At 37.2% G+C, this 27500-nt stretch overlaps 2 protein-coding genes across 2 annotated transcripts in view; one reads left to right on the top strand and one right to left on the bottom strand.

Annotated features, from left to right (window-relative positions):
• Positions 1–15141, bottom strand: part of LOC138000587 (uncharacterized) — a 33745-nt gene extending 18604 nt beyond the window's left edge. Inside the window, exons 1-8 of the mRNA XM_068847114.1 lie at positions 14804–15141; positions 11758–12003; positions 10454–10609; positions 7837–7986; positions 5774–5944; positions 4211–4269; positions 2545–2713; positions 510–632 (exon numbers count right to left, since the gene is read on the bottom strand). Coding sequence (XP_068703215.1) covers positions 510–632; positions 2545–2713; positions 4211–4269; positions 5774–5944; positions 7837–7986; positions 10454–10609; positions 11758–12003; positions 14804–14827 — 1098 coding nt within the window. The 5' untranslated portion in view covers positions 14828–15141. The remainder of the gene's footprint in view (positions 1–509; positions 633–2544; positions 2714–4210; positions 4270–5773; positions 5945–7836; positions 7987–10453; positions 10610–11757; positions 12004–14803) is intronic.
• Positions 15142–15185: 44 nt separating this feature from the next.
• The window catches only part of LOC138000586 (ER membrane protein complex subunit 3-like), a 22897-nt gene continuing 10582 nt past the window's right edge, over positions 15186–27500 (top strand). Inside the window, exons 1-2 of the mRNA XM_068847113.1 lie at positions 15186–15357; positions 19745–19802. Of these exons, the coding sequence (XP_068703214.1) occupies positions 15209–15357; positions 19745–19802 (207 nt within the window). The 5' untranslated portion in view covers positions 15186–15208. The remainder of the gene's footprint in view (positions 15358–19744; positions 19803–27500) is intronic.

Here is a 27500-nt window from a genome sequence, read left to right as displayed (position 1 = left end):
GGTCACAAGGGAAACCAGTCTTTGACTATAATGTACCTTATTTAATTTCATTATAGGTCTTTTCTGCCTGACAGCCACAGTTTTCGAGGAACTGGTTACTCGAGAGCTTTATTTTGAAAAACAAGTCAAAACACACTACCAGGGATTTCATTAAGTTTTAAAGTAGAAGGGACTTTATGATAGAGTAAGCGGGCACCCCTATATAGTCTGGTTTTGGATCTTGAGACCTCCTTCAAGCAAAGGCGGGCACTGTACTCAGCGCAGACGGGTGCTAGACTAAGTACTCAGGTCCTGCCTTCTAATAAAACCCCTGCACTACCAAGACAGAATAAGACAATTTTAATGGTTTTATGAAAGCAGGAACCTGATTTTTTTTCTATTTGCTTATGACAGCAAATGGGAGCTTATCCTTTATATTACAATGTAAACTGTGAGGTCATTGGTTAACATCTTTGGTTAGCAACTTCACAAAGTTATCCATCATCTTTAATAGCCATTATGCTCTGTACCTTGGCAAGGATTTCAACAATCTCTTGAAAAGTAGGTCTCTTCTCAACATCTGAAGTCATGCATTGCTCCATGAGAGAAGCAATACCAGGGGGACAGAACGAGGGGAACCATTTCTTTTTACCCTATAAAGACAAAAGATCATCGCATTGGACTGACCATTTTGAATAGTTGCAAGTAGTTGAAAAAATTAAAAATAATCTTTGCCTTAACTATGTGTACCTTAACCATAATGCCAAACTTTCAAAAAATAAAGATTTTCATACATTACTTTCCATTTTACATGCAAGAAACTAAATGCAGAGAATCAAACTTATTAATGAGAATGTTTCATAAAATTTAATTTCTTGCTGTATACCCTGGGTGCCAGGAGAATTCATTTCCAAAGTCTGGAAGATTGCTTGCTGCACTGGAGAGCACAGCACAATTAAAGAACAGAAAAAGCTGTTCAGAAAGCTGAGAGCGACCCCGAGAATCTGCCCAGAGTGTAGCAGTGAAGTTTAAATTGTTTTGTGAAATTACAGTGTATGTGACATTGTTAGACTGCTCTTGGGGCTATGCTGCACTTGGGATCCTCTATAGTAATAAGATTTTCAAGTAGCATGGCAAATTGCAAACAGTATAACATCATTTTAAGGACGTTTGCGCCAATTGTTTCTGCGCATCCTTACCGCGCACGCAAATGCACACGCCACGTCATACACGAGCGCGCGTGCTAAGTAATAAAATGAGAAATGGTAGGGCAAAAGGCCATTGCTATAGCTTTGCCTGGATTTAACGGTCTTGGAAGTTTGGTAACCCCAATTTTTCTTTCCAGAAACGGATTTTATTTACAATTATCTCCACGTTGTCCAAAAATGAACAAAAAATCAATGTGGGAAGTTAAAAAAATTTCAAGATTTCTGCTGACAGGACATCTTGTGGCGGCAAGGCGCGTGAAACTGTGGTCGCTAAATGCGAACTTGATCTTTAAGGAACCTCACCAGTTGACTAAATTCACTTAATAAGTCCACTTAAACAATATTTGGCAGAGAAGATTTCACCTCAAAGATTTAATTGCAATATATTTGGGTTTACAGACACTGGCCTTATTCGCTAACGAAGCCCGATTTTGTCACATTTTGGGTGTTTTTCCGGGCATGTTCTCTCCAAAACGAAGTCAGTGACCCCCCTTTTTTTTTTCATTTCTGACATAACTAACTCATTATCTTACAGTGGTAAAAGTTTCAGAAAAAAATTTGAAAAATTTTTGCGCGAACGTCCTTAAGGACCTACAATGCAACAACCATAACACTGTTTGTTAAATTATGGGTAAGGACCCTGATCTTGTCAGTAGATGAACATTGCACCCCTACTTGTAAACATCCTCTTAATAACCAGATGTCATTGATTATAAATTTCAAGAGACACAGAAGGTTACAGGGGAAACCCTTAACTCGCATTCTTTAGAAAATAATATTCTACAGTGACATGTTTGAATGCACCTAATTAAACTGGTTTGATAAGGAATATGATGCTTTTATGGCATGCACATAAGTCAAAAAAAAGAAAGGAATTTTTGGTCTACATTGTTTCCTTTGCAACCGTATTGTTCTGCCTAGTTACCTTCCAAACCTTTTCTGGCATTTTAACTGCAAATGCAGTCAATTCATGTGAAAAGAAAATGTCAATTCATGTGAATTTTAGGAGCAGTCATGGCTCGGTTGGCTAGTGAACAGCTTTTGGAGCGAGAGGTCCCCAGTTTGATCCTCGGTGACTTAAACGTCTGTTTCGACTTTCCTCTGATTTGTGTAGCTATAGCTTTAAATACCCGTAAAACGGAGCACTGACAGAGGAAGGGGGGTAAAGGTCGCACCGTCGGCTTCCATTGATACCAGCCGCGAATCACAGCGAAAGCAATCTAGGGCCTGAAGTGCACGTTAAGAGAAAGGATCGCTTGCAGATAAGAACAAGGATCACTTCTCCCTTCCATCAATAATATGCATTCAAGATGAAGAACTTTATTTCAAATAATACATAAGAATGGGTTAAACTCACTGGGAAAAGATCCAAAGGATTTCTTAAGTGATGAGAATCCAGATATCTGAACATGGCAATAACCAGACTGGAAAACATGGCCACCACGCCCTTGTTAGACAAATGATCAAGATGATGGCCTTGGTGTCCTGTTACAGCCAAAACCGACATGTCACTGTGATACCCAGACCTTCAAACGAAGAAAGATTTTTTGTTCACGGGTTGTAAAGAGAAATATGATTCTTTTCTAGTTAAAGTTCACTTAGCTGTCCGATGCATCCAGTAATGCAAGTAATTGGATGCACGCCTGTTTTAATGAGCCCTAGCACTTCTCCCCAACCTCAACATCATTCAGTTATAAGGAATACTGGAAGTTAACATCAGAGAGGATAGCGAGATAGGTAGACTGTACATAATTGTCTGCATTGCAGCCATCAGGCAGAATAGGCCATTCCCGAGTTCTGGCCTTCCTCATCTTCAAAGCGAGTCTAAGTGCGAAGTTTTTGTTATGAAAATTAGTTTTCATTCATACGTAAAGTAGAACTAATTACCATCACAAAAGCTTCGCACGTAGACTCCCTTTGAAGAGGAAGCAGAATTGAACTCGGAAATAGCCTATTGTGTTACACATACGGCATACATAAGAAAACTTTGGTTATTATTAAACGCATGTAAAATAAATAGTTAAATTACTTCTAGCTTAATCATTTCCAAGTTGAAAATGTAACTTAATATACCTAACATGACTTGATTAAAGACAATAAAAAACAATGAAAAATGTGGTTACGACCTACTAATTAACCCATGGACCCCTAGGAGTGATTTTACTCTGTGTAACCCCCGACCCCCCGAAAGTAGCGACCTCCCAAAAGTAGTGACCCCCCCCCCCCCAATGAAAGTAGCGAGACCAAGTTTTTTAAATGGTTAACGTATACCATTAATTATTTTGTCAATCAACAGTCAAAATTTTAATGAACAATAATATGTTCGTGCAGTGTCACAAATTGTTCATGAGAAAGCACTTCAATTTACAACAAGGGGAAGCTTTATGCCACCACTCGTCCTTGACAATAGTTTGAACACTGATGTAGCAATGTAAGAACTACCGTAAACCAGTATAATTTCGTATTAACAACAGGAATGTTTCTTCAAATTGAAATTGAAATTCTATATAGTTTTCTATTAATAATAGTTTTTCACTGTATTTATCACTGTAACATGTATCTTCTTTTTATGAAACACAATCTATACATATGGAATGCAAATAAAATGTTGTTCTTTTTTTAAATTTTATGTTGTTCATTTTTTATTTCGGGAAAAAAGCTTGCCTATTTGTAAATGATTTTTGTTCCCCGAAAGTAGCGACCCCCAAAGGCTGCTAATTCCGAAAAGTTACAAGGGTCGCTACTAACGTAATTTTGTAATGTTGCATTGTAATAACCATAGCTCATCTCTGTAAATTGTTTATACAGATCTATCTTCCTTTTTTCTTTCGTTCCCTTTTCTTTCTTTTTATTAATCTCCTCCTATTGAATTACTTTATGTTCAAGCTTCCCTCTGCCCGCTTGACCAGCTCAGCTATATGCGAGCAGAGGAAGTTGCTACATATCTTTATATGTGAGAGAATAAAATGAATGAACAAATGAATGCAAATCAGAACAAATAACTATTATTTTCATAGCCTTACTCTCTTGCTTTGTCAGTTTCCTCCTTATGGTAGCAACACATGAAGCCACCAAGCCTGATCTACAAATGAAAGAACTCTATAAGCCAGGCCTTCTGATATTACGCGATGGTGCGATTTTCGCATAATCACCCTCAAATCGCAACCGATCGCACAATTCACGAAAAATCATATAATTCACAAAACAACGCACAAAATTCATAAAATAAAACATAAATCAACAAGTTTCTTAGAAGTTCCTGCATAAATACACCATTCCATTTTTAAGATGATTTACACGTACCTTGGAAAACAGCTAAAAAGCCTTGTTACCTTCGATTTCGTAAACATTCGAAGTTCAAGGCGTTATTTTGCATGTCAGGCATTTTGATCATTCATATGGATGTTAGCTGTGACCTTTCAACTTTTAATGTGGTGCACCAATAGTGCAGAAGAACTCATTTTTCTTTACTAATACTTATCCCAAATAACGTCGATCAAGAGTCATAATTACTGTTCCCTTGTGTTCAAAATTTCTTAAGGGCAGTAAAAACGTTTTTATTTTATCCTGAAACCTTGAAAAACAAGCTTAAAATTGCTCAGAAAAAAAATCGCATAATTTACATTATTTATCGCATAATTGGCTTTTCTAATCGCATAATTTGCATTTTTTCATCGCATCCTATCAGAAGGCCTGAATTAAGCAGCAGCAGCTTTACATACATAGGCATGCAACATAACAAAAAAGGTGAGTAGATTAGATTTACAAAAATATATTTTTTTAAAATCTCTACCCAGCTCAAAGGACCATAATAATTTATAATACCAAGTTTGAATTTCAAGACCAAGTATTGTTCTCAATAACCCCAAGAATGACCTTTATACAGTTAACACGTTTTATTATTCAACACATATGCATTGTGACAAATTATGTCCAAATGTGGTCATAGCATGCTCAATGTTCGTCATGCGTACTCAACAGATATCCTGCGATCTACGTAATTTTGTGTGTTGCGGAGAAAAATGGTAGTTTTCCCACCTTTTTTCCCCAATAAACGTAGAAAATTGTGCTTTGTCATCTTTGTTATCCTGCTCAATCTTGTGGAATATATCGCCTGATTTTAGCCAACTCAGCCTACGGCTCCGTCAGCTAAATATCCGGCGATATATATTCCACATGATTTTCTGCGAAGCAACTTCTAGCACCCAACATTACTCATGCCACAAAATGTCCAGGGCAGGGAAGTTGCTTAATACATGTAAATCTAGCCACATATCCAGTGATCAGGTACGGACAGCAGTGGCTATATGATTTGTACACGTATGTTTGATCAATTTCTTAAGCAGACCATAATCCACAGTACTTACAGTATGGCCTGCTTGATTTTGAGGTGTGCTTTCTTGACAATGTGTGATTTCATCACAAAAGGATACATAATTAATTTTTATGTTACTAGCCTAAATTCCTCACACCATACACTTCAAATTACAGCTACCATTCTTTTTCCAGTTCGAGTTACGACACAAAACACAGGCCATAATCAACACTACACCTGTCGAACTTGGTTGGTACAAGTATTCACAAACCTTGTCAATGGAGGCAATGTAGACAAATGGCTCCACAACTGATGTATGAACAAGGTTTTTGGTCTCAAGGTATTCCAGCGCTGAAGAAAGCTGTGATGCATAAAGCCATGCATGGAACAACGACTGCACAGCGAACTCCTCTAAGTTTCCCTTGTGAAATATTTCAACCACCTGAGAAAATTACACCAGTAAAAAAAAATATGAAAATTCAAACAAACTGAGTCTCTCATTGGAGACCAAAGAAAAGGTACAATGTAGGAGCAGGTAAAGTTCTTGGGCACTCGCTAGAATCATGCAGACTAGTGCCCGTGCCCGATTATCGGCAAGGGCAGTTACAAAAAGTCGTGTTCACATTGGTGCCCATCAGGCACGTTGCCTGGGTACAGTGCGTGGGTACCGAGTGTAAACAACGCCTAATAGCTTACAAATCTTTCTTTCACTTGTCGAGTTACAAGTACGTTAACCCCTAATGGATAAAACTAATTGAAAGTTTTGTGTTTCACTCCCCACTGGTGAAGCACCAAAGTTCCTTTAGATTATAACCACTTCATTTGATTGACTATTAGACTGATAGACCCACAGACTAATGGACCAACTGACAGAGGCAGCGTGGTCCAGTGGCTAGGGCGCTGGGTTTGCATGCGGTAGCCCTGGGTTCAAATCCATTCTGACCGCTGGTTTGGATTTGTTTGCAGTTGTCCCAGATTCAACTCTACCATGCTTTGTAAATAGCCAAGTGGTTGCCTCCTGCCAGTTGGGGTTCTTAATCAAGTTTCTTTTAAGTTTGAATTGTTTCTTACAGATTATTGAAAATGGGGTGCCTGTGAACTAGCTTGATAGCTAACCGCACTTCCAATATAGAGGTTTTGCACGGCAGCCATGTTGCATGGCAGGAACAATAGATTCTTTTATCCCATGGGAACAAATGTTCTTTCTAATGCAAAGCATTTTCATTGTTCCTGCCAATGCAAAATGGCTGCCATGCAAAACCTCTTTTAAAACTCAATCATAATTCATGAGCCTAAAAGCCTATCAAAATACTGATGAAACGTCACATGCATGAGCTTTAAATCATGATAAAACACTCCTCGTTAGTTTTCTTTATATAAAGAATACTAATATGGCATAGCTTGTTTGTCCGATATGCTAATAGTTTCCTCTCACAATCTGAACCATTGTTCTGAGTCTAGAGGGACAAACTTTCTGTAGAATGTTTTTGAAGTTGTTCAAAAAACTCCCAGCAGGTGTTTTATTGGGTCTAAAAACACTTGGCTAAGCCTTGTGTTTTTAAACCCCAATAAAACACTGCTGCTCGTTTTTTAAACATTACATAAACAAAGCATTATCTTTTATCTTATACTATCTTTATCTTTTTATCTAACTGACAGACTGGCTGACCCACTGAACAACTGATTAACAACCAAACTTATCAATTTATTCTCATGTTCAAACTGAACAAAAGACCCAGTACTTTCCTGTGCGATGATATTAGTATTATTATTTTAACAATATTAATTACGACAATAAACTGACCAATTATATATAATTTATTATATGGCTTGTGTTTGAAGCTGATATAATGCGCGCTCTGATTGGCTAATTGTGACTGAATTGTAGGGCATTATTCTCCCATAATGTCCACGGGACAATTTCGGGCTTGTAAAAACAAAGCAAAAGGTAATTAAAAAGCCATATAACCAACTACTTACTAACCGAGCTAGCTCGAGCCGTACTGGGGAATATTGGCCCTAGGTCGTTTTTGTACGGACCTCGCTGCACTCGGTCTGTACTGCCACAACCTCAGGCCAATATTCCCCAGTACGGCCCTCGTGCTCGGTTAGTAAGAAGTTATTAATGACTCTCAATTACTCATTGAAAAACAGTAGCACCTTAAGTCTTTATTACTAATTGCTGCAATTCTGTGTTTCACCATGCTGTTAACACTGGCCAGGTATGAATGCTCTCCAGACAGTTAAAATATAAATTGCCATAGTTAGTAAGAAATAATTTTGTTGTTAGTTAGCTATTGTCTAGCAAAAACAACAACTAAAATATCTACACACCACTCCAACTGAATGCGCATACGGACCAAGTACAACAGCTCCATAAAACTTCATTATGTACTCGTGGTGGAGGCCTGTCATTATCTTGGCTTCCCTCACAAACAACTCTCGATTATCTGGGATTGAGTCATAACGAACAACAACCTCGATCTACAGAAATAACAATAAAGACAGCAATAAAATTAATGATTCAAATTAACCAGTATTTACATAAATGAGTTTTGCCAAGTGTGAAATTGCAAGAAAAAAACAACAACAGGATTGCATAACTTCGTTCTGCTTTGACTTTGGATTTAAATTATGAAAAATAATAATGTACATAAAATAATTTGAGATCCACGGGAAAAAAGAGAGGGCAGCACTACAATTAAGTGAGAATCCAGAATCCAGAATCCGGAAACCAGAAACCAGAATTATCCACAATTTGCAAGAATTACAACAAGTTACTTATCCACTGGATAACTCAACTGGTTTTTCTAGTGTTTATCTGCTGTATAGTGAGATATCCGGTAAATAGAGTTATCCACCTTTTGAACAATAATTATTGAGGGCTGGTTTCTTGTGCATCTTGATTATCAGCAAGTGTTTTAATTGGAAATCCCCTTTAAAAATGATCATAATCAAAATTTGGTTATTGCACATGGTCAAGTTTAGGTAAAGTAATAATGTTTGAAATTTATTAATAAAACAAAGTTGTGTTTTACTGTCTTTCCTCCCTTTGATATGTTCTAGGAAGAGTCCATAACCCAAGAGTAAGAATCTGGTATCAGGTTTGTCCCCATAAGCTTCAGAAAAGTGTCCATTTCTAAAGCAAGTTTTAAACCAAGTTTTGCCAGAAATAAACAATAGAACAAATCAGCTCACTCAATGTTGTACCCAATTCAAATCATCCAGGGTTAAGATTCTTTGTGTGTTGTATTTGCATTATAATATAGCATTCACATTTAAATGATGATGTAAATACCTGAAACAAAACCTTTTATCCCCAAAGGGTTTTTGATTCAATAGACACTTTTTAGCTCTGACTTCATTTCTCTAAAACATTACTTAAAATTTTAAGTGCTGTATGGCTTTGATGATTTGTTTGCAAAGTTACTTTTAACCCTACTTGCTGCTTGGAATTTGGTTACAATTTAACGAAATAACAAAGTTATTAAAAAAGAAAGTCACCTAAACATGGCAACATGCAAAGTCAGAAGCTAACATTCCAGTCAAAACATTTTCTCATTGCAATCAATCAAAGGTTACAATATTGGCACAACATTGGCAAATTCACGTCAACTTTGTTGCTTTGATTAAGAAGTTAAATGCTAAAAGATTTTAAAACTACATTTAAAAAAGCAAACGACGTTTCAGCGCCATGTTACCCCATTATCAAGTTAAAAAGTGAAAAAAGTGTAAGGTGTAATACAAATGCATAAAATGTGAAACAATACATAAAATATTTGCAGGTCTTATGGGGATAATTCCCAAGGTATGAAACACAATAAGGAAGAAAGGAAAAGAAAAAATGTGCGAAAATGTCACATAGACAGTTTGGCACGAATGGAGTCAGCTTGCGTGTTAAGAAAAGGCTTGATATCCTTTATATACAACATCTCGTAGACTAAGCAGTCAAACCTGCTGTTACATTTCCTCAGAACTTTGAAAAGGTGGTCAGTCTTTGTTCTGTTGTTGCCATGCTGTGCTTCAAGGTGTTTCCCCACAGCTGAATAACGGTGTTCACTTATGCGTTGATGTAAGTGTAAGTGGGTAGTGAACCCGACATAATTTGCATCGCACAAATCACATTGGAATAAGTATACAACGCACTGAGTGTTGATGATCAGGGGCTCGTTTTCCTTGCCACTCAAGAGTTTGTAACAGTTTTCTGGTTGTAAAGACGGGTTTTATGTGGACATTGATCTTTGCTCCCAGAGAATAGATATCTTTGCGTATGCGATTGGCTGATTGCTGATGTTTAAAAGGCAATACTATGTCTACTAAACAGGTGGGTCTGCTGAAGGCAGGATGTGTATTTTATTATCTGGTTCCTGGCTGAACTTATATATGGTGGAATCTACCAATGTTTTCGGATAGCACAGGTGCGTAGCTTGTTGCGTTCTTTTGCAAAGCCCTCTTTGGTGGAAGATAGACAGTACATACGGTTAACCATCATGTTGACTAGGCTTTTCTTGTAGCTGCTGTCAGCGTGCCTTTGGAAATGAAGTATCAGTCCGACCTGTGTCGGTTGGTTTTCTGTAGATTTTCATTGTTAGAGTGCCACCACATCTTGTCAAGACTGTACCGACAAACAGAATAGAGCCCTCATGTTCAAGTGAACATTTTATGCAAATATTTTATGTACTATTTCACATTTTATATAATTTATTCTTATTACACCTTATACTTTTTCACTTTTTAACTTGATAATGGCGTAACGTAGCGCCGAAACGTGTTTCTTTTAGCATTTAACTTCTTAATCAATTTATTTCTAATTCTCTCCCGTTACGAACTTTGTTGCTTTCATCTTTTTAAGGTCAGCCAATAATCACTCCAAATATGACAGGTGGAAGTAAAAAGGGAAACTGTTGATTGAAGGTTAAACTTTAGAGTCAGCAGTAAAAGTTCATGCCACCTTATTGTTATGTGTTTGAGCCCATTGTGCCTTATACACGTCACCCGAATAGGGACGGCCAAGAGCAATTTTGGCTTGTAATAAAACATGTTCCTTCGGGATGATCTTAACTCCAGCAGCCTCCAACTCTTCTCTGTAATTATTTCTTTTGATATCCTAGGGGAATTTATATAAAAAAAATATATTAAGACGAGTTTGTTTACATGTATGTGTACAATTCTTGCATACATGTATGTAACAGCTGGGTCCCCTGTTTTGTGATTTTTCCTTTTTTTTTTTGCATGCTTATGCCAAGAGATACATGTGTTGTTCAATGATCTAGAGGAGCAAATTCACACAAAGTAACTGTACAACACTAGTAGACACTACCTTGTTGTTGAAACATCTGTTTACCAATGGATTTGTTCTTACAATGGACACAACATGTAACTCAGTTGTTTTTGAAAGGATCTTGCTAAGCATATAGAGCACTCAGCACACACCTGTGCCCACACTAAATGGTACAGAGATTCAAATCCCAACACTTGTGACTTTTCTAGTGTTTGTTCGTGCTCTATGATGCACCAGGAGATGTTTCCTGTTTTCTCTTACCTCACAAACCACCAGTTGAATTATTTGATTTGTGATGTTCTCAAACAAACCCTAAATAATTATTATTAACAACTACATTGTACATTGCTGGTGGGGGTTGGGTGCCTGAGACATCCAGGAGTTTCCACTATTGGAAGCTGGCCAGCTCCTAGATGGAGACTGCTCCCATGGATGGGAAATCCTGGAAACCCAGCCATGAGCACCCACTCATCACAGGAGACAGACACACATCACACTGATGAAAACAGTGGAAGATTGGAGGGGAGGGAAGGAGAATTAACTACTAAAAATGCTCCAAAAACAATGCCCCACAGTACACACACCGAGGAACACCAACCTGACAACACCACTGGCCACAACTAGCAAACAAGTGCCGCTGTTGTTAACTCCATTAAATTACATTCAACTGCATTTAATGACTATCTATAATGTATCTGTGACAAGACGCATTGTAATTTAGTTTATAGTTTCCAGACTGAAGTGTTGATAATTAGCTCTGTTATGAATTTTCACACTGATACCATAAGTGCATGGCATTAGAGCAATAAGACAATATTTTTATAAACCTAAATGTACAATGTATGTCGTCAACACCTGCTAGACTACATGTACAAATGTAAGTAATGAATGGTTCACTTCACTTGAAATGTTGGGTAGTTTACGATCACTCTCCCTAGAGTTTGGTTGCAATGCATGTTACAGTATCAACTTACAAGCAGGCGAGGTAAGTCCTCGTAATTCACCATCTTGGAATCTTCAATCATCCTTTTTATGGTGTTCAACTCATCGGAGTCTAATGGTACCATTCTCCTCAATTCAACCAGGTTTGTTCTGAGTTGACTTTCCAGATCTTCAATACTTGTCACCTTGCCAGCGTAACACAGTGGGTTGAACAGTCTTTGCAACTTCCATTTTGACATTAATAAGTATAACTTGTCATAGCTGTTCAGTTGTAGTGCCTGATAAAGCAACAATCAACAATTAAGAGGAGGATGAAGAGGGGGAAAAGGAGTAGCAGTAGTAGTTGTTGTTGTTTATGAATTAGTTTGTGGTACAATTAGCATTTTTATTTTATTATTAGTTGTAGTTGTATTCATATGTTTGTGATACTGTAGTTGTATCGTCCCAGATTAAGACCAATCCTTTGAAAACACTGCAATAAAGCCATTACATGTATTATTATCATTGTAATGATTAAGATTATCAGATTGACTGTTAAAAACTAGACATGATGTAAATAAACAACATAACATCCACTGTTATAAATCAATAATATCCACTCAAATTGTCAATGCTTGATCTGACCCCAGTTGTAGTCACATTTTATAAACTCAAATCACAGGGGTATCTTCATTTTATTACTTTATTATTGGGAAAAAATAAAAAAATTAACAATTAATTCCTTAAAATCACTTATTTTTTGATGAAAAACTGATAAGAATAGGAATGATAAAGATGATCTTCAGACTGCCCCCCACCCCCAACCTTCCCTTGAATCATAAAGCATCCTCACCTTTTAACAAGGCTGCAAATAACACTTCCAAAACCTTACGACAATCAAAAAGATCAGTGCTTCCACCCAAATAACTAGGAGATTAGGGGAAGGGCACTGGGGATGTTATCGAGGGGCGAATCAGACATGTCTAACATCCAGTCAAAGACAAGACATGATGTCACATTCCTGGTTCAAGAACTTTATAAACTCAAATAACCTTTTGTTTTCTTTTAGCCACTTCTTTGTTTCAGTTATCGATATTGATAAATTCATTTCCCAGTTATTACCTCTCTAACCACACAAGACTTTTTCAGTTTTCTAGAGGACTTTGACTCAAGCAGGGCTTAGATACTTTTTTTTTTAAAGAGTCAGAGTATCTTTTGATACCAGGAGTCAAGATCAAAATGTCATGCTTTTCACCTTCAGGTTTTTTTTCCCCCTTTTTTTGCCATTGTTTTTTGTCTTTAAAACTTAAACCATTGTATTTTTCCTTTAGTTTACACTGCAAGTGCTGTTTGTATATAGCCTGTCTACGTAGCCTGGTATAATAAACATGTTAAATCAGCCAGCTTCACCGGTATACTTCACCTTGTGGTTGAATCCACAAGGATGGTGCAGTGGTGAGAGCACTTGCCTCCCACCAATGTGCCCCGGGTTCAATTCTCAGACTCTGCATCATAATTATGTGGGTTGAGTTTGTTGGTTCTCTACTCTGCACCAAGAGGTTTTTCTCCGGGTACTCTGGTTTTCCTCTCTCCTCAATGCATATGGCATCAACAAAAGACAATCACATGCTGTACACTGTATATCTAGTTGGTCTCCTATCCAGATACCAGCCTCACCCGACAGTGAACTTTTGTTGTGCAAATTAATGGCAAGATGAGCACTGAAACAAGTTGGTAGTTTTATTGAGCAGTGTCAAGCTGAATTTGAAACTTGTAAACTCAAAAATGATCAACATGTTAGCCTTAATGCTGATGCTACTTGATTTCCATTTATTTTCTTCAATTCTTTCTGGCTTAGTATTTTACTGTCTAGCAACCAGATGTCCTCTCAGGGGACTATTTGTATTGTTATTTTCACCACACCTTGAATCCTGGGTGTGAAACTAAAAAGATTTAAATCAAACAGAACATGCCTAGATTGTAGAATAGCAATGTTTCTCGTGACGTCACCCATTGTTATTAATATGCCAACCAGACCCTAATTCGCTGTTGAAACAATGACTTCCTTTCTTCCATGGTTGGCAAATTTGAATGTCAAAAGAAATGTGATGTCAATGTTTGTAAACAAGCAATATCGTTATGCCCTTCCTTTTAATTTGCATATGACAAGCGACTATTGATATGCCTCGTTACCCGTTTGCCGCTACAAGAATACAATATAATAGTAGAACGCAGCATCTTACTTATTTGCCATATACAAATATATGAGTATTATGCCATATACTCATGATTCAGAGTCTAGCCAAAGCCAAAGTATTTCAATTCTGTCACACGAGTTATAGTACTCGGCACTTATTGAAACCATGTTAATTAAGAAGTACAAGCTCATATCCTCAACCTTCCGTCCTTTATTAGATTGTTTCTTTCCCTACCCTCCTTTGCTTCCAAAGCGACTGTCAAACGCACTTCAATAATCTGAAATTACTGCTAGTCTTAAACAACTTTTCAACACTATTTGTACATGCACATAAAGATCGTTGTCTTTGTCATCGTATTTCTTAGGTGCCCTCGCATCCCTTCTGTTGCTATCAGTAACTCCTAGTAGCTGTGTGTCAATAATATGCAACTTATATAAGCTTAATTAAAGCTACGGCGATATGAGCAACAAACACGTCCAACTTGTCTCGCAACATTGCAGCGAAGCTAGCTAGTTGAAAAGCGATGCTGCACGTTTTCCATCCCACGCGCAAAATGTTTCGCAACAAAAAATAGTGTTGCAAGTTACTGCAGCGTGTCTACATTGTACTTTCTGCAACAAAATCAACACATTTTTTTTTGTTGCAAGACAGGTTGTGCGTGGGGTGTAAAACGCGCAGCATCGCTTTTCGACTAGTTTCGTTCGCAGCAACGTTGCGAGACAAGTTGGACGTTTTTTTTTTTGCTCGCATTACCGTAGGTTATGCAGTTTCAAGCATGCAAGCCCGTTTTTTGCGTCAACCCAAAATATAATGGTTCAAATACATGAAAAGTTACACATTCTAAAATCATCAACTTTATGTACTGTACACTGTATCAAATGCTCAAAAAGACTTAGCTTACCTGGCCCGAGAGCAATGCCTCCATTACGAATTAAGTATACACAGAATTTACTTCACAAACTGACAAAGTAAGGCACCACTTCAGATGGCATCGTGGCATTGAGCTTGGATCGAACAGGATCATGATCAATTGAGATTGAGAAATGCCGCATTTGCAGAGATAAGAGTCACCCCAACGCTACATGACGTGTTGTTCTCAAATTGCCGTCACTGTCCGTCCACGAATTTTGTTATTTTTATCAAAACATGGCGCACCCCTCTCAAACGTTCATCCCGTTTCCTTTAACTCTGGTCATATGAACTCCGGTACATACCCCATCACTGAACTCTTACGCACTTAATCAGTACGTCATGTCAATCACCATGTTTTATCCCGTTTAAACACGTGACCTGAAAACTCTCCATCATGGCGGAGTTGTTGCTGGATCCAGCGATACGATTGTGGGTTATCTTACCTATTGTAATGATTACATTTCTTGTTGGAATAATCAGGCATTATCTTTCAATGCTTCTACAATCTAAAAAGGAATTGGATTTATTGCAAGTCTCGGATAGGTTAGTGTTTTTTGTGTGTATGTTCATGTATTGTGTACATGTACGTGCGAAGGAATCGGAAGGTAATTTAAGGTGGCTCAAACCAGTTTCAACACTTGAAAGAAACGTTCTTATTAGAAGGATTGACACTACAACATTTAATCACTTAACAGCAATGTTATGGTACCATATCAAACACCCATTATTATTGGGGAGAGTTGAAAACACTGACCCCTAGTCCATGAACTACCCCGACGGACTACCCAAACGGACTACCGGGTACCAATTTTACCAATTTATTAATAGATAAACAACAAAAACTGTACAATATTTGTTACCCACAGTTAGCATAGCTATTCGAGGTGGGTAACAATTAACGATCAATTTTGATTTTGACAATCATTTACCAAGACTTATTAAAATTGAATTAAAATTAATTAATTATTTTAATTAATTGAAATTATTGACAATATAGTTGTGACAGTGAGAGCAACAATAAACAGTAATGATAAACAAATAAGTAAGCTAGATCAGTAAAGAAGAAAGACGAGAGGAAGTAATCGCCCTACCATCAACATATATAGACCTCCTCAATCTCTAAAACCTTTAAGAGTAATTTGCGCAATTTTTGCTTAAAAAGTGCCTTACTCAACTTGCGTAGCTTAGGAGGAATTTTGTTCCAAATTCTTGTCCCAGTTCTTGAAAAGGATATCATAATAACTGTTGATTAGTTCTAGATCCTTGGACGTGAAAATTACCAACAGCTGAAAATCTGGTATAATGAGAGTGTATAAAGTCAGAACGAATGAAAAGATCAGTAATTTTGGAGGGAGCGCAATGGTTAGCAACATCATGCATGAGGATAGCTAAGATATACTTAAAGAAAAGTAAATGCAAAGGTAATATGCTGGAGCTTAGAAACAGAGGAATTGCATGAGCTCTGCAGTCAGAGAAGTATATTAAACGGAGAGCTCTTTTTTGCAGGATAAGTACAGTACTTTGATCAGATAACAATTAGCAGCTTGGCCCCAGACCATAAGAAATGTATGGCTCAATTAACGATCGATAAATCCTTATAAGAGTATTTGTAGGTACAAAATGCCTGAGCCTCTCAATAATACCAACACCTTTGCTTATTTTGGATGAAATGTGATCTATGTGATATCTCCACAGGAGGTTACTATCTATGAGAACACCTAAATATTTCACATAGTTTTTACGTTCAAGAGGTATAGATTTCTGTAAGCTATTATCGTAGATCTTTAAAGTGCCCCTGTGACCAAAAAATCAATTCAGATTTTTCTTTGGATTTCAAAACTATGTTAACAAAACACTAAGTGACCCACGTTTTAAGCCTTGATTTCAAAAAGACACCTCTTTATTTTGACTGTAATTTTCCTATTTAATGGTCTGCCATTACTAACATTATGTTCTTGAGAGAGCTGGATCGAGGAGAAAATGACGTCAAAGGCTCACTAGTTTAAGAATGCAATATGTGTGTATGCCGCAGAATTAATATGCAGCAGGGGGGTTTTTGGCTTTCAGACTTTTAAACTCACGCTTTGCATATATAATAAGCTGCGTTCACACGCTGAAATTTTAAGCTAGTGAGCCTCTGACGTCACTTTTCCCTGGATCCAACCGTCTGAGGTCCAATCGGTCAGTTTTGAACGTGAGTAATGGCGGACCGTGAAATCCAAAACTTACACTCAAAGTAAACGGCCTTTCGATAAAAATCAAAGCTCAAAATTTTGCCAGTCAGGTGTTAAGCAAATATACTTTCAAAATCTGAAGGAAAAAAGGAAGTGGTTTTTTTGATCACAGGGGCACTTTAAGTTCACGTCATAGTAAGCTTTATGTTGATAGGGTTGGAAAATAACAAAGTTGGACTTGCTAGTGTTTAGCGATAATTTGTTTGCATTTAACCTCTCGCAAACTTTCATTAACTCATCATTAACAACTGCCTCAAGGGATTTCAAATTTTTGTCAGCATAAAGGAGATTGGTATCATCAGCAAATAAGTAAAAGCTGAGCTTATGGGAAGCAAGGTAGATGTCATTGATATAGATTAAAAAGAGCAATGGACCTAAAATAGAGCCTTGAGGAACACCATATCTTATTTTCCTTTTACTAGAGATGCTGGATCCAATTAGAGTAGTTTGGATCCTATCAGATAGATATGAAGAAAACCAATCGTTGATAATTCCACATACATCATAGTGATGTAGTTTACACAATAATATGGAATGGTCAACGGTGTTGAAGGCTTTTTTCAAGTCAATAAAAACACCACAAGAAAACAATCCTGTGTCCATGTTACTTTGAATTGTATTAACAATATCTAAAATTGCATGTTGGGTAGAATGATTTTTTTGGAAACCATATTTAGATTGCGAAAGGATTTGATTCTTTTCAATGAACAAAGTGAGGCGTTTGTTCATCAGTCTTTCGAACAGTCGATTGAATACTACCTCAAAAATACTATTTCAAGTGAGTACTATTGGTCGTAAGCAGCGTCACAATTAGTGCTAAGAGTGAACATCCATTTTAAAGAGCTTTGTTCAACAGCATTTAAGTCTAAGCACCCATTTTAATTAAAACGTTAGCTTTTATTGTTGTTGAAATTTAAAAAAACGATCTCTGGATAAAATGATTAGAAATTACAGGCTTTCGACTGCCTGAACTGCAGTCTTCGACGAGTAAAATGATGATAAGAAAGAAATGAGAAAATTTGAATAAAAATGCGTGAACTGCGAAATAAAAATGTAAATGGTTATGAATGTGTGTTAAAAAGAATGTTGTATTGCCCAAGTAACCGGCAAGAATTGTTATCTGCGTTAGGTGTCACTCTGGTATGCCATGCTTCTAATGTTTTTCTGGTTCTAAAAGTGCCTTTGTCAATAATTGACGCGTTTTCAAAATCAATGGCGTGATTTTTGGACCAGGCGTGATTAGCAATAAATTCTAGAACCTTTGGCCGCAGTTTTGGTGTTTCTCCAATGTTCTTTCAATACTTCATGTAAGTGAAGTGAAACCGGTGCAATTCCTGAATTAAGTCATACGTATGTGGCCGTGCAGACAAAAAGAAATAAGGTAGATTGTACATGCAATGTAAGTGCACAATCAATTCAGTTCTTTCAGTAGTACTCAATCAAATTAGTATTTGGTAAAATTAGTCTATTTTAGGGTAGTCCGTTTGGCATGGGTAGTCTGTCGGGGTAGTCCATGGACTAGGGGTCACTGTTTTCTACTCTCCCCCAATTATTACTGAAGAAGATTCAGTCATTTTTGTGACTTAAAAAGTTACCGTGGTAACAGGAAAGCCCTGCAAAACACCCCATTTTTTGGCTTTAGCTGCTCATATCTCAAAACCCAACTTGGTGACCCCATTTTTTATTTCTGAAATGTAATCAGCATGCCAGAATGAAACTTTCTGCAAAGTTTAAAAAAATGCTTGGAGTAGGTTCTGAGCCACCTTAAATAATTGAAAAGTTAAGGTAGCTCTGAATCCGCTCCACAGAATTTTTTTAAACTCTGCAGAGAGTTTCATCTTGGCCTGCTGATCACTTTTGAGCAATAAAAAATTGGGGTTACTGACTTTGTTTTTCAGTTATGAACAACTAAAGCCAAAATATGGGGTGTTTTTGCAAGCTTTCCTGTTTCCATGGTAACTTGTTACGTCACAAAAATGACTATCTTCTTCAGCAATAATTGATGTTTCACTTAGTACCATAACATTGCTGTGACATGATAAAGTGTTGTAGTGTCAATCGAGATGAAAATCACCTTGCCAGCTGGGATTTTTCCTCGTATCCTGGCTATGATCTTCATCCCTGAAATTTCGTTCGAAATATCACTGATAACCAAATAAAACAGTCAGCAAGGTTTTCTATTCAACAGCAATACAAATTAATTTGTGAAACTAAACTTAGTATTAAACCCACTCTCCTTCATTGCTTGGTTATGGATCAAAGTATAACCACTTTTTACATCTTTCAAGGCAAATAAATAAGTGAATTTTCAATCCAAAGGTTCTAAAAACATCACAATGTATTTAGGACGATTTTGGAGAATAAATAAAGTGGAAAACTGTGTTGAGATGATGGGCACTTTAAGCCACCAAAGTGTTTACTGTGTAACTTTTATTTGATATCATTTTGGGGTAATATGAAGAGACTTGAAGGGGCACTGATAGTTTGGCTGTTTTTAGGACTTGACTCAAAAGAAACAGCATTCCTTACAAATCAAAAAGAGGCCAGGGTATCAAATTAATTAATTTTGCGGGGAAGCTCTATCCATATATTTATATCAGGATTAATTTGGTGGTTTTTCAATCTGGCATGTTTTTCCACAAAAAGTAACCTCACTGAAATCTTTGTTATTTTTTTTTCATTGGTGTTGTTTCCAGTCAGGCCTTAATGAGGAGCAGAAATCTGCGAGAAAATGCAAAGTACATTCCCAATGAGGTAATTTAATTTACCTTTAATGGTTACAAATAGTTTTGAAATAATTTTATCATTTTTACTAGGTTTACACTAATAATGCAGTTCACTCTAACCTTGAAGTTTCGATAGAAGATTCACGAAAGGCCAATTCTCAAAACATCTCAAAGCCAGATTTGTGTTTACCAACATTAATATTGATGTTCCGTCTATTGTACATGTATTTAGGAAAGGGCGGTACCCACCATTTCTGTGATCATCTCAAGGGTTATGGTGGCCCTTAATTAAAGCCAGGCAGAGTTACAGCATCTCACTGCCCTTTATCTGGTAACTACAATGCTAGACATATTTAGTTGGAACACTTAGCGAATAATCCAGAATCATCGTGTTACAAGATCGTAGCTTATACCACATCCCCCTCCCCCCAATTCAATGTTGTGTGAGAATTTTTCGGGCTACTACTAGTAGTTGTGGAAATTAACATTGGAGGAAGGAAAGGGGGAAACGGGGATGGGTGTTCCAACGAATGTGACGAGTATTGTATTTACTTCAAGGAAATCGGCAAATCTGTAGAGGTGTAGATCAGAAGTCAAGTCTCTTTAGAAAAGAAGTAAACTTGTTACGTGGAATGCCGAAGGCATCCACGTCTTAAAACCGGGCTGGAATCTTTTTTTTGTTGGTAGTCACAAATGTGCATACCCCACGGATATTGAATAAATCTCCGCTCGGGTGGACTGATTTATTTTCCCTACGGTATTTCCAAACTTCCCTGCTCCGAGGAGAACTCCTATACTTCCCAAGCCATCACGATTTTTCTCTGCTAGCGCGTTGGACCACTCGGCCACCGTGACACACTTCCGTCAGATAGGTGAAAGCAAACATTTGTAATAGAATCTTTCCGCCCGCCATGATTGTTTCAGTATTAAAGTATTCGATAAAGTGGATAGATGCTTTTTCTTTGAGAAAGGCAAGCTTTAAAGGTAAGGAGAATTTTCTACGTTATTTCTAGATCTTGCTTCGTACTTGTGTGTTTCACTGTGAACATTATTATTTTGCATACAACGAATACTTCATTAGAAGCATTTTGCATAGAACGAATACGTACGCCAATATTTCTTGGGAACCAGTTTGTTCGCCGTTTTGACGTAGAAAGAAAATAAGAAAACAGCTTTGAACGGCCAAACAAGATAAAAAAATGAAATCAAGTTTAAAAAACACGAATTAGCTATCGCCGTCACGGGGACTTCGCAGCCGTCCCCCATCCAAGTACTAACCTCATTCGGAGGAACTTAACTTCAGCTGACACTTGGACTAGCATCAACGATTGTGAATGTCGAACTTTATAACACTTGAAAGAAAAAAAAAGGCACTAACAAAAACCAGGTGTTATGCCGTCATTTTGTCACAGATGTATCCTTTGTTTCGTGAGTTGTCAGTAAACACGCAAGGTATAACTTGATCACAGGCGGCCGCTAAAATCGATGTCACTTCCGATTTTGCGATTTTACTTGTATGACCAAAAGTACGATAGAAAAATTGAACTCTGATGGAACGTAACAAAAATCTCCCGAAATGTTTTTCGCTGATGGCAAATTGTTTTATTCTCGATCGACACTTCCTAAAAGTTCCTTCTGCTCTCCTTAAAAACTACATATTAATATTTATTTACTTTTTCGTCAATATTTGTTTTGCATAAAGCAGGCTAGCAAAATCTGTACCTTGCTTTGTTCGCATTTTTGAGCGTTAAAATAGAATTTTTGGGCGTATGTTCCTGACAGCAAAAGTCGCATATTTTAACGTCCCCCATCCAGATACTAAAAAGGGAAAAAAACTTTAGTAACATTGGTCTTGGAAAGGTGTCAGAAGCTCAGAGTACACGCTTAAGCTTGTGGTGAAAAAGAAGTTGTAAATGATCAACATATCGGCTTTGCAGCCAAATGTTTCTCGATTTCCTGTTATTTTCTTCAATCGTTCTGGGCTTAGTATTTTACTGAACCACATGTCTTTTTAGAGGGTATATGGCACAGTAATGATTTACGATACCAAACAATGTCGTGTACTATTAGAGCTACATATTGTGCAAGGATTTGAATCTCCTGGAAAAAACAAAACGCCGCTCAGTTGACAGTCATGGAAAAAAACACTGTAAAGTTACTGCACTACCACACGCAATGCGTTCTTACTTTAAAAAATATCCCGTATATCCGCAATTCCACCCCCCCCCCCCCCCCCCCCACCTCCAGACTAAAAATCCCGTATCCCCACAATTTTTTTACCTAATTATCCCGTATCCTGATCGCTTCTCGCGCTTTTGGCTAAGATAAGTTTCTTGGCCAAGGACTACGGTCAAGTACTATTGTACAACGTACGGTACTTTTTCAGTGCCGTAAGGGGCAGGTACAGAACAGTTTCGGCTGTTTGTCTGTTCTCTCGAAAACGATGACAAGGGTTTTTTGGGTTTTTTGTTCAGCTCGAGTGTAGAATCAGGACGAACTGTTGTAGTTTCTGATAACTATTTACTACTTGTAGCTTTTGTTGAATTTTGAATCGATGATAGAGAGAGTTTTGGCGATCTCAATCCAGACTGGACTACTAAATTTAAGGATTTTTCTTAACGAAATTTCAAGTTATTGTGGAACGTTTGGTACCAAGTTACTGAAATCAAGATAATGGAATTGTAAAATTAGAACTTTGGATTGGACTATACAACACGCAATTACGGAATTTTTGAGCATTGAGAGAAATAGAGCACGGATGTTGTCTTCTTGTCTTCGCCACGGGAAATTTATACAGTTTGCAAGGAACTAAACCAGGATTACAGAACCAGACGTCGATTACAGGGCCCGATTGTTCGAAAGCCAATTACCTTAATCCAGAATTAGCGTAAACTTTTGTTTCATGTTTTCAACTTTTTGGTCACAGTTTCCTTTGCTTATTTTTGTTTTTCAAGATTGACCTCTTCTAATGTAAAGTTTTTCTGAATATCAGCCTTGAACAGCATTTGGGAGTAGAGGATAAAACTCGTTTTAAAACCCAGTTTCTGAACAACTGGCCCAGGATGATAAGTTGTTGAACTGTGATTTGTAATAAGTTTTTCGGATGATTTAAGGCTGATCCTGTAATTTTTGAATGAAAGGAGTTAACGAAGCAAGTAAAACTGTAGGATTTGAATTAAGTCTCCTTCCAAAAAATAAATAAATAAAAGATCCGGTATCCTGATAACCTGCTAATAGGGCTTCGTTGTTTGCATTTGCAAATTTAGTAACATTAGTAATGAGTTTTTACAACAAAAAACTTTAAGTTATATTACAGATGTATCTTTCTAGTAATCTTTCGCCATTTTCCGAAGTCTACCTGTTCTTGAAGTTCACTGTAACTGGACAATTTGTGTTAACTGTTTGCGCATTCCACAGATACGCCCTTGTAGGCGTCTTGTTACTAAGATAAACGGTCTGAACATGATGATAATCAAGGAATATGTGTTGGAGAGTTTTTTGAAGGCGAAATACTTATAACTACTATGTGGTGTGTAAAGGAACATCTTTAATACGCTGTTTTTCCGCATTTCCATGTAAAGTAGTTGACACTGTGTACTTTGATTAACGTAGCGTGCACATGACATCGGGGGCTTTAATTATTATCGAGACGAGAATCGATCGAAATAAGGGCGATCTTCCTTGCACTGGTACTGATGTTGGCATTTGAAGGCGTGACAACGGTTAGCGAAGGGAATAAAGCTAGAGAGTTTGGGTCGCTGACGTCTTGTCAGGTTCAGTGTGTATTTAATAATATATCGAGTAGTGCCGATGTGGAGCTGGTACCAACTCAAGAAGAATCTACAGGATAATTAAATTAAAATGGACTTAATGTATGCAAATTGCAATTGAGAAGTGATTGTCAACGATTCACCGTGCGATTCACCAGATACTTTAGCTCGATATGTAAGGGGGAAAAGAGTTTCCGGGCATAAGAACCACCCTATCTCGAGGTTGTAATCTAAACTAGTTTGTAAATGTGAAATTAAAACAATCCCATAACATTTCCTGCTATTGCGGCACGGTTCACCATGGTGAATTGTTTGTTTAAAGAAATGAACTGTTTATCTTTCAGCTCACCGACGGTTCACCATGGTAAACCGTTGAGATTCACAATTCGAAACCATGTCATCACAGACCAGTGATTGCAAAAGTCTAATTACGTTGTCATATTTTCAAGCCTATACATTTCTTCCTTATAACAAGCATTAGAGGGGCAGAATTTGGAAAGCATTCATTGAGTTATTTCACCATTGTGCATACATAAATTAACCTAATTAATGTGGGTAAACAGTGGTATGGTCAGAAGGCGAGTATGACAAACAATGGACTCGTTTTGCACTTTAACAGGGAAATTACAGACTTGTCGTTTTTCATTAATTAATAACAGGTGTCATTTTCATTAGCTTTATATTTTCAGGGTTTCAGCCTGAGTTTTTCAAAAGCGGAGCACCAACCATTGCCGATGAACTGTTCTTTTGCTAGAACTGATTTAGTCAGTCCTATCGCGTAAAGAAACGTCTTCAGGGGCTGTAGTATATTTGCATAGCTATTCTGACTCCTTGGTATATAAAATATGTCAATCAACGCTGACCATTGCACTTGATAATCATGTCAGTCCATCTGGGAATAGAGCCTATTAAAGTCTTCAGAGGACAAAATGTACTTATCACACGAGTTTGGAACTGTTGGAATATTGCACGGCATATATGGAATGGCACGGCTTCATACCAACGCACACCAATACTCATACAATGCTAGACATATTTAGTTGGAACACTTAGCGAATAATCCAGAATCATCGTGTTACAAGATCGTAGCTTATACCACATCCCCCTCCCCCCAATTCAATGTTGTGTGAGAATTTTTCGGGCTACTACTAGTAGTTGTGGAAATCAACATTGGAGGAAGGGGGAAACAGGGATGGGTGTTCCAACAAATGTGACGAGTATTGTAGGTTTCAGCCATTAGCTTTTCTCGCGTGGATAACATCACAGGGACAATATTTATATAGAGCAAATTTATATACAATGTTATAATCAAATGTGCTTTACAAGAAAAATAGATAATAAATAAACTACATTTAAAACAATAAAACTAAAATGGATAAGAACAATATATAAAAGATAATTTTTTCTTTTTTTTTTTTCCTCTCTTTCTCTGTTTTTTAACCTAATTATGATCAATATGACTATCTAATTTATCATAAGATTTTTACAGTAGCTCTGCCATTTTTCCTCATAAAATTAAAATTCTGTTCCATTTATTTATCTGAGGGAGCCCATTCTCTATAAGCCTGCTGGCTTCTTTTGGGCTTCCTCGCCATGAGATTGTAAACAGTAAGACTTTTTTTTTTTTTTCTTCTCTCTCTTGTACCCCTTATGGCGAATAAATAATGAAAAATGAAATGAAAATAAAAGTATAGTACAGTGTATGTACAATGTTCTAAAAAGTTATAAATCAAAAGCGTCTCTAAAATAATGTGTTTTGAGTACTGATTTGAATTTACCCCATTGACTCTTAGGAGGGACACCAAAAGGGGTAGTATCATGGGAATTATCCCTTTTATTTTGACCATAAATTTACTAAATCGGTTTTCAGTGACTTTTTCATTCTTAAATTGTTTCTGGATCACTGCAGTGAAATAAAAATAGGCATGCATTGCATATGTGTGGTAGTGCAGTAACACAGCATAATTGTCAACTGAGCTGCATTTTGTCTTCCAGGAGATTCAAGTTGTCTAAAGTTGCGTAATATGTAGCTCTAATAGTACACGATATTGTTTAGGTACCGTCACACCGGATATCATTGTAGTGCCATGGTTGGTGTCTTAAGTAAATAGCCCCCTGAGAAGACATGACTGGTTACTAGTAAAATAGTAAACCCAGAAAGATTGAAGAAGATAAAAGGGAATCGAGAAACATTAGCTTTGGGGCTGACATGTTGATCATTTTCAAGTTCCCTTACAACTTCCTTTACACCACAAATTTAAGCTTGCACTCTGAGCGTCTGACAGCTTTCTAAGACAAAAGTTCACAGAAATTAAGCCCTGTCAGGCTGGGTTAGTATTCGGATGGGTGAAGTAATTATACGACTTGTGGTCAGAAAGATAGGACTGAAAATTCTATTTTAACGCTCAAAAATGTGAACTAAGCAAGGTAGAGACTTTGTTAGCCTGCTTTATGCAAAACAAATATGGATGAAAAAGTAAATAAATATTGGAAGAGCAGAAGGAAGTTTTCAGAAAGTGTCAATCAAGAATAAAATAGTTTGCCTTCAGAAACAAAATTTGCAACATGAAAACAGTATAAAAAGAATATTAAAAGTTACCATCAGCCAAAAACGTTTTGGGAGATTTTTGCTATGTTCAATTTTTCTATGGTACTTTTGGCTGAGTAAATCGCAAAATCAAAGGTGACATCAAATTCACCGGGCACCGTGATGAAGTTAACTTGCATGGTTACTCATGAAACAAAGGATACATCTGTGTCAGGTTTTTGCTTTGGTTAGTTTAGGTTTTTTTTCTTTCAACTGTTTTAAAGATTGACAAGAAAGGTGCGAATTCAACACAAAGATCACAATCGCCTAACTCCTGAGGTTACCATTGTTTCTGCAAAGTCAAAAACTTACTCTCCTAGGCAAGGTTATTTATCCAGGTAATTCCATCCTTCTGGAAAGAGCTGCTGCTTTATTATTCAGCAGCATCACAAATTCTTGCCAATTTTGGGGCTCATTTTGTTGAAACTCAAGCACGCTTGCAACAGACCTGTTTATGTTCCTGAGTTATGCACGCACTGCAGGCTTATTGGCACCATGGACTTACACTCTTACACTCGCAAACCCTGTGACATAGTGCACTACCACAAAAATTGATGAAATTTTAAAAGAAACATGAGCCTTGCTAAGTGATTACGGAGTTCATCTAAGAATTTTGCAAGGGGAGAACTTGGGTATGCGTAACCAAAAACATGGAAGAATTGTTTCTGTGAGCTGAAATAGCCATTTTGAATTAAATTTGGCCATTAATTTTCGTTTGCCATCGGTAAACAGCACTCCGTTGCTTTCCAGATTTTAAACTAACAATCCATGACACTGCCCCTTTAATAGATTTTACTCTGACTAACACCAGATTATTTTATTTCTCAATGGCGAGGGTTAATTAAGGCAAAGGAAATGCAAGAACCAACTGATGCACTGTTCTTGTAGTCTGCTCAGATGACTTTTTGAAGTAGAGCCATGTAGTGTTTTCATCAGGTTAACTGATAGTCATATTGTAGTTTTACTTTTCAATTTTTTTTAAATAATAGACCTGCTCATCAGGGTTTTTCGACAGTTTTGTAAAGTAGTGGACATATATCTGAAAGCATGGGACAAGACATTTTTGGCGCTGCAAGACGCAAGCTACCCAGGGGGGTCTAGGGGCATGTCCCCTCAGGAAATGTTTTAAATAGAACACTCAGAAACACTGTTTCCAGTGTATCTGGAACCCAAGAATCATTTTCCCAGGCAAGGCTAGAGTTCACTCAAATTCTCTTTAAAAATTAATTTTAAAAAAATTGTTATAATAAAAAAAAAAACAAATCCCTCAAATATTGGCATCAAAGTACTGGACATGGAGTGGGAAACAACCAGACGAAATGTCTGGCCTCCGACCTCAAACGAAAACCCTGGGCTTATGGACTGTAAC

The sequence above is a fragment of the Montipora foliosa genome, chromosome 4 (genome assembly GCF_036669935.1).
Source record: "Montipora foliosa isolate CH-2021 chromosome 4, ASM3666993v2, whole genome shotgun sequence".
Taxonomy (NCBI): domain Eukaryota; kingdom Metazoa; phylum Cnidaria; class Anthozoa; order Scleractinia; family Acroporidae; genus Montipora; species Montipora foliosa.
Note: the sequence above shows the minus strand (reverse complement) of the source record. Positions and strands in the feature narration are given on the sequence as shown.